Source organism: Haliaeetus leucocephalus, unplaced genomic scaffold (assembly GCF_000737465.1).
Source record: "Haliaeetus leucocephalus isolate CR32 unplaced genomic scaffold, Haliaeetus_leucocephalus-4.0 Scaffold149, whole genome shotgun sequence".
NCBI classification, from domain to species: Eukaryota; Metazoa; Chordata; class Aves; order Accipitriformes; family Accipitridae; genus Haliaeetus; species Haliaeetus leucocephalus.
Window position 1 is genome coordinate 510,645 of NW_010972585.1, and position 8,528 is coordinate 519,172.

The 8,528-nt window shown below is 44.4% G+C and overlaps 1 protein-coding gene across 1 annotated transcript in view; it reads right to left on the bottom strand.

Annotated features, from left to right (window-relative positions):
• Nucleotides 1–7,410, bottom strand: part of METTL24 (methyltransferase like 24) — a 47,067-nt gene extending 39,657 nt beyond the window's left edge. The window contains exon 1 of the mRNA XM_010561678.1: nt 7,351–7,410. Coding sequence (XP_010559980.1) covers nt 7,351–7,410 — 60 coding nt within the window. The remainder of the gene's footprint in view (nt 1–7,350) is intronic.
• Nucleotides 7,411–8,528: the final 1,118 nt, after the last annotated feature.

The window sequence follows — 8,528 nt, forward strand, 5'->3', positions numbered from 1 at the left end:
AACAACATTGAGGTGAGTAATATATGTTACGGATTCCAGGATATACATGCTATACCACAACGGAAAGAAAAATTAAATCAAATATCTTTTTTTTCCCTTTTACTTGTTCCAGTGAACTGAATGCCATTTGATCTTAGACTTCAACAGCACGGAAGGGCTCTGGACAACATTTCATTATACACAAAAGTATCTTGGTCTGTATCTGCTAGCTACAAAAACACTCGGGTTGATTAAATGACTCGCATCCACCCTACACAGCTCTGGAGCGCTGAACAGCCGTCCAAGACAAACACAGCTCAAAGTTAATATTAGAACAAGTGATAAGAGGGGGCTGCTGCAGATGCCATCAAAGATTAGCGGTGATTCACACAGACTTTCTCACCTACATGTTAAGTCTTTTATCTAAGCTGTGCCGTGAGTGATAGCTGTCACTGCCAGGCTGCAGGAGGACGACAGTGTGGTCTAGCACAACCAAACCAAACTTCTTGTGGGAGGACCGGAGGTCCCTCACTAACGCTATCGAAACCTCCAGATTCTACATCTGTTTTGTAAGAGAGATGATGCACTTGTCACGTTGTCTGTACGAGTCTGCAAGGCAGCTGTTAGAGGGTTTTGTTCTTCACTGCTGGATTTCAGTACTGCATCCCTTGTCATGGACCACTGGGGTTTTGCTCTGAGTTCACACCAAAGATCGACCAGCTGCACCTCAGTCTGAACCATGGCCACAGTTCAGTAAAGGTGGCATGAGAGAGATGTCTGGCATGCTAGCACCTACCATGCAACCTTGAAGCAGACACACATCTCTGTTAACTGCTTGGCTGGATGCGTAAATGTTGATGTGAATTGACTGAGCAAACTGGGATGGAAAACCTTACTAGCAAAGTTAAATATTTGTCTCATAAGAAGGCAGCTAAAGGTCAAAGATGTAAAGGAAAAACCCTAAGGCTTTCTGAGAGAATTTTACTTGTCCCAGATCTCTCTTTCTGGCCTCTTCTCTCTCCAAAGAAGGAAGTTTTAGGAAAGAACGAAGCAAGCTTGGCCACCTTGAGAACTGCTCGAGCAAAGAAAGCTGTGAGTTCAAAACTGTCCTCGCTTCTATTATTTCTAGGATAAAACATGAAACGTGACAAAAGATCATTTTTGGTACTAACTCGTTGCGCTCATTTTCTTCAAGGCTGTCAAAATTTCTGACTTTCAGGGACTCTTGCTCTTTTCCCATTACAAGACTGGGACTTGCTGTACAATTGACTTTCATACCAGAGCTCACCTCCTCCCATCTCCCGCTCGACAGCTGCTTTCATGCAGAAGACATCCTTCCTCCTCTGAGCACATATGCAGCATGTGAAAGGGAGTCCTGCTTGTTTGCTGCTAATAAGGTCTGATAACCAGCAGTACCTCAGACAACACAATCCAGCACCCCAAACACAGTGAACTGTGGAGGGGTGAAGAACGAGGTGAGAGCAGAGGACGTGTTTACGGAATTGCTGCCCTTTAGCGGGACACAGAGGCCATGACCAGAGCTGCTCAGCCACGCTCTGAGCATCACTGTGCAAGCAGGAGGGCAGCACGGGTCACTTCCCTGCACAGCAGTCCCATTCAAGAGTTTGAGCTGAAGACAGCAAATGGGACTGGATCAGTATGGGTTTTTTTCTGCACCTGCTACCACAGTCATAAGGGATTCATGTTTTGTACAAGGCCCGTGGACCATCTAGCCTGGTTCATGAAAAAGATGGCACGACTGTAATGGCCATCATGGAGGAAGGCATCTGCAGAAGAAAACACCACCTTGGTCCCTGAGTTATGTCCTTAAATAGGAAAGCTTATATACGCTGAAAAACATTTTTTCCGTGCCACAGCTATCTAGAAAAAATTATTCCCCTGTCTATGTGCTGAAAGAAAGCCTTGAGTAGGTATTTGAAAGAAATCTATATTATTGGATATAATTAAGTCTCATAAAGCTGTAATGACTTTCTGAAGGATAATATTCCCCAGCTGCTTCTTAAAAATTCATGAAGGAATAACCTATTTTAGGTAATAAAATGTGTGTAAGAGTCAAGGTTATTCTGAGTGATCATTTACCTCACAAGCTCGCAAGTGACATCACTGTCAGAGAAAACATTACCATCCCCTCTTTACGATCTACCCTAAACACATTTCACCTGCAGTTAAAATACAGTGAAAGCCCAGTATTGGCCTTGCTTGGCTACTTGGAGAAGGATTCCCGTGCTTCAGTACCTTCTGGTACCTCAGCTGCCCCCTTTTACAGGCAGAGCTGGCTGGTGCTCCCCAGATTTTGTTGTCCGCTGTTGAAAACTGCTATCAATACAAGTTTATTCTTTTCTTCCAAACACAATAGCCTCTCTCAGTCTGTGCTATTACCCTGAATATTTGAACAAAAACCAACCAAGTCTCTCACAGCTGTTCCCCAGGTACTAATGGCCTGAAGCCATAAAGCTCCTACCTTGTGCTAACCTTACAAGCTAAGCAACTTTGGGTTGGTTTATATTTGGTAAGAGACCTCCAAGTGCTGCAGGGAAAAAAGTTGTCAAGTAGCACTCCTTCCTCTGGGGTCCACTAAGTCATCACAGGACAATTATGGTGTGGTTTGGTCTCTCTAGTGAGGTATTAAGCCAGGGCAAGGATCCCTTACAGTCTTTAAAGACCCCATTACCTCTTTTTATTACACTGACATTAGATCATTGTTCAGGCTAAATTCCAGTTTGACTAATCACATTGTACCTGCCAGACTGCTTCTCTAATTGCAGAGCAGGTAAATGTAGACAGAAGGACCTCCGGTGGTTGACTGACTCTACCTCCCTGCCCTGAAGCACAACCAAGGATACCTAGACCTTCCCTGTGTGGATACCCCAAGTTCACATTTTTCTCGGCAGCCTTTCCACTGCTTACCCAACCACAGAGTTAAAAGATTTTCCTAATATCTTGCCTGAAAAATTAAGCCAGTTACTTCTTGTCCTACTTGCAGTGGACCTAGGGAACAATCGGTCATTATGCCCTTCAAAAAAAAACTATTTTCTTTAGTTTGAAGAGCCTTGGCACACTTCGCTCAAAACCTCTTTTTCCCTATTCAAAACAAGTATCGTTTCTGCCAGGCTTTCCCTGCAGGCCTGCCTTCCTGCACCTCTTAATGCCTTTTTCCTCCCATTGAGACTCTCTCCAGTTTGTCTACCTGTTATTAAAGAGGTGCCCAGAAGCAGGCACACTCAAAAGAATAATCAATACCCAGCTCTTCAGCACTGCACTCCTCTGCAATGGAACCACAGCTGCAACCCACGTTCATCAAAGCTAGGATGCTATTCACTCCTCGCCACAGCATTTAAAGAACAGTGCTGCACGCTGTAAAGCTTGTCAGGTCTGGTACACAGGTGAGGTGACTGGAATAAGCTCTGGATTTAAATTCACTAGGAGATCCAAAAGGCTGCCTTGACCCATGCTGCTGCCCCAGCAGCTCCGTTGTTGTGGCTCAGCCTGGGCAAATCTGCTCCTTTAAACACAGCCTGATGCGACTCGCCGAACAGCTTCCAAAGCCCTGTCGCGTTAAACTTTGCTGTAATGTTAAAACATTGCTCCAGGCATACCTAATGAATAAACTGTTATAAAAGTTAAGTCCCAATCCAAAACAGACCAGCTATTACACCATGGGATATGGAAAGACAGATGGATACACTTGACTTCAGAATAACCAAGTTTTCTCAAAGAATTTTGGCTCCTGCTCATCAAGAGGCAGAGTAACTTCCTATTCAAGTAGTACCCAAAGTTTACCAGATTTTTAAAGATGTGAAGTCAGCTTGAAAACACTATATATACAAATAGGCAACAAAAACATCTGATACTTTTTTTTTTACCAGATTTGTAGAAGAATTAAAAAGGACTCTTTGCATAAGCCCTACATATCGCTGACATAAACTTAAGTAGCATTGTCATTTTTAAATTAAAAATCAAACACAAAATTTAAGCAAAACCTTAGCAATAAAGTAATGCAAAATTGCATGAGGATAACTTCAAAGCTATCACTCCAAAATAATTTGCAGGTTTCAATTACATTGACGATGAGACTGTTATCAGTCATTACTGCAGAGAAGCAGTAACCTCTCGGAAATAGTTGCTATTTAAAGAAAAACAAAACCTGCAATCCAACAAGGACAAATAGTCTGTACTTACAAAGAACCAAATACACATGTATACAAGTGTAAGTAATGCCTATAAAAATATAACCTCACAAGGTTTTTCTGTTTTAGGCAATGATACTTCATGTTTCAAAATACGTTTTTAATCCCAGACAAAATACAAACGGGCCCAGCAGCAAAATCTAACTCTTAGCTTTTAATCATTGAAGGCAAACATTTTTATATCCCTAGATATAGATGAAAGAGCATCCAAAATAACATCAGGTTAACTTCGGCAGTGTACCGCACTCCCCACCTTTGGACAGCCACAACAACAGACAAAGTGATTTCCAGCTGATATTACCATTTTCAACCTAAATTTAGAATTTTGCTTGTCTTCTAGCAGGGACACTTTCAGAAGACACACCTGTGGCTGCAGCCTAGCAGCCTCAAGCACGTCTCCAAGCCTGCCTTCCAGGAGTCCCCCACTGCACAGCCCAGCTACACCCATGCAGAATGCAAGACCCTGAACCTCGTTTTTTAGGAGACACATAGTCACAGAACTTGCTGCATCAGCAAGCAGAACTGTAGGAACTTAAAACACCTGCCCGGACTAACATCGGCCTCTTTTCTTTCATGCATAACCATATAAAACATTTTTTTCCCCCCCTCCTCCTCCATGGAAATAAATCTGCCCAGAAGGCAAAGGACTCCAGCTTTTCTTAATCAGACTCTCAGAGAGGGCTCCTCCCCATTTCAGAGCACGGGAGCCAACATAACCTTGTCATTGCAATCATTGTGATAAGAATTTGCTGTTATTTCAAATTCCACATGCAACAATTTTTTTTTTTTTTTAATTTACCATCACACCCTGCAATAACATTTTAAAACTCACCTCACGTGTCTGCAGCACTATGCGGGTGCAGACCTCGCTAATACCTATTGCAAGAGCAGGTACACGTGGCAGAATTTGTGTGTTTCCATGTAGCTGGAGTTTTTATCTGCTGCATATGTTACCAGACCAGTGCTTAACATAACCAGAGCACAGAATCACAGTTTATAAACATAGTTGGGCATTTTATTAGCAGCAACACAGTTTTAAGGACTCCCACCAATATACAAATGGGATTACAAACTTCCATTTGCTTTACATTTGCAGCGCAACATATGACTCTCCCTATTCTTCAGATAACCATCATATACTCTCGATGCTGAATTTTGTTTATTATTTGTCAGCAAGAGCTGCAGCATCTGCTCTTTGGTAGGCTCCACCGGGAGCAAACAGCTGGGAGCAACATGGCTCCCAAAAGCACCAGAACAGGCAGCTCCCAGAGCTGTCACATAGCTAAATTACTTTATTTACTTCATTCCCTCCTGCTTTCAGTCAGGAATTTTTATGCATGCATCTTAAGGCACAAACAGACACTTGTAACCTTGGTGGCCAAACCCTCCCTCTGCCACACAGTCACTCTCTCCACTGACAGAGATTTACCAGCCGTCAGGAAAAGCGCACAACTGTACAGGCAGTTTCCTGCAGACGCAAGGGCCATTTTTGGATGAGTCTCTGTCTTTCCTATCCTGTCTGGGTCTTTTCTTTCCCCTTCTGGTGCTATTGGTTGGTTGACTGCAGCTGTGCTTGGGAAATAAATAACACAACTCTGCTTCAGGAAACTGTATAGTGATCCAAAATAGGCATAAAATAATTTTCCTGCGTGTTTTTGCCATTTTTTATATGGTCACAAAGTAGGATATTCAACTAGACCTATGGAAATACACTGTTCATCAGTCTTCTGCATTAATTTGGTGATCTAAGTGTGAGCAGAGTTATAACGAAGTGGCACTAGGAAAACACAGTGAAGTTTGGCCCCGCAGATTTTTCATTACTGCCATCCTGCTGGCTCACATATCGCAACATATTCCAATACCACCACCACAATCAGCCGGGGGGGCGGGGAACCTACTTGAAAGCCTCTGCAGGCTTCGAAAATGGACTGACAATGGTTTTCAGGCAGACAGAAGACAAGAAAGCGCACAAAACCCACAGCAAAAGGCAATCCCAACCTGGTACAGCAGGGAGCCCGTCCCTCTCCCCCAAGCAGCATTTACACACACCAGCACACTGCCCCGGCAGCAGTTGCATGCTGCTGCCTTTCTCCAGAAGCCATGGATCACCAATTTAAGCAGCCTTTTCTGATAAGAGCCTTTTTTCTTGTCTTAAAACAGCCTGAAGTACAATGTTTCCTGATGGAAAAAATTAAAATAAATCACCCCTTTTTTGGTTTTAGCTATCATGCATGATCACCACTTGCACAAAAAATGGCAGTACTCAGACCACTTCTACTTTATTTTCCCATCACTTTTTCCCCCCTACATTTTTATTTAACGACTCTATTTCAAAACCAGTAATTCCCAGAATTTCAGTCCCACTATCCCCAAAGCCTTATCTTCACTTTAAGTAGATTTTTCTTCGCCTGAAGCAACATGCTCAAGTCAAATAGCTGAACGTGGAAGACATGTGATGGTCTCAAACTTAACCTGGCAACTCCACCCTGTATTATATTTACTAATATTTTTCACTTAATTAGCGGCATTCAAATGAGACCTCAGCAGCAACGTGCCCAACACCACAAACCATAGCGGTGATGTTTCACACATTTCACCTGGAGATGCACCAAAATGTACCATGGGCTTTCCAGAGCCTCAAGCTCTCTACCACCACAAGGCGCTGCCAGTTCTCCAGTACGACAAACTGCCTCTCCTGAGGCTACTGCTCCACTAGGATTTCCTCAAAAATCATGAGATAAATCAGGATATGCTTTACTGTTGCCTCCTGTGTTTTGATGCCATGCTTAGCACATGTTTTCAAGAAACTGCCTGAATCCACATGATTACAATTTTCCACCCCGCCCCCCGTGAATGCTTAAATTCTTCCATAATTACAATCACTTAAAAGTTGAGCTTTAGGAAAATACCAAGTAACACGGCATTGATAACAAAACTCACAAACTGACACTGTAATATCTAGATGCCTCAACATGGTATCAGACCCCACGATCACTGGACATTTGCTCAGATGGTGGTTTGGATGATAGCAAGAGGTCTCTTCATCAAGGGAGTCTGAGCAAACCCAGATAAAGTTTCAGTGTAAGGACAGGAGAAGGTTTAGCCATTCCACAGATAACTGGTTTTATTCTTGTCAGGGCAAACATCAGAAATAGTTATTTACTTTGACCAGGAAGGTGGTCCCATCTCTAGCAAAATCCCATTTGCTCCTCTTCACGGTCATTCCAGCTTCTTTCAGTACCTGCACATCTCCACACAGACTGTTATTATTGCACCCTGACAGCGGGACCTCAAAATAGGTGACAAGCTACTCTGTCCCAGCCTTCGAAAGCTGCCTCTTCTCCCCCTGAAAGACTGCCAGGAAAACTCCACAAAATAAACATTGGAATTTCCGAGTGATGCTGGAGAGAGCGGCATCTGCCAAAACCAAAGATGTCATGGAACTTGCTGAAGAAGGCAGCATCCCGCTGCTGGTCGCCCATGTGGCTAACAGGGAGGGGTGGGAGAAGTCAGTACTGACGCTCCTCACTCTTGGTGAGCTCCAGATACTAATGATGGTCCTCACGTCTCCAAAAGGCTTTACAGTCATTACCACGCCTGAACCTAATTACAGGTCCATTTACCAACTCATTAACTGACTCATTAATTCTCACACAGCCCACGTCTTAGAAACATTTCTTGCCGGCCTTCAGCGAATGAAATGGCATTCCGATGCCAAGAATGCCAAGAATGCCAAGGACCTTTCCCGAGCTCCCTTCAGCCTGCTGAGCGAGCTTGGTGACTCCAGGTCAAGGCCACCTTTAGAATCCTAGAATCATTTAGGTTGGAAAAGACCTTCGAGATCGAGTCCAACCATCAACCATGCCCACTAAACCATGTCCTGAAGTACCCCATCTACTCGCTTTTTGAATACCTCCAGGGATGGTGACTCAACCACTTCCCTGGGCAGCCTATTCCAATGTCTGACAACCCTCTCAGTAAAAAATTTTTTTTCCTAATACCTAACCTAAATCTCCCTTGCCTCAACTTTCCAGACCGAGGTCTGACCTCGTTCAGCACTGGTCCTGCAGCTGAGCACCACGGCTCACAAAACCTCTTGACCGCAAGATGCCTTCCTAGGAAGCTGCCACCGCCTCGCCTCACCTCACCACCCGCCAGTCACCCCTCTCAGGTGCCAACACCACCTCAGCACCCAGAAGAGCCACACCTGCCAAGCCGGGCTCCTGCGGTCGGATGTCCCCCACCGGCCACAGACCGGGGCGGCAGGGGGACCCCAGGAGCCGGGTCACCCTCAGCTCCGCCTGTCGCGACACGGCGGGCGCTTCCCCCCCTCACACACAC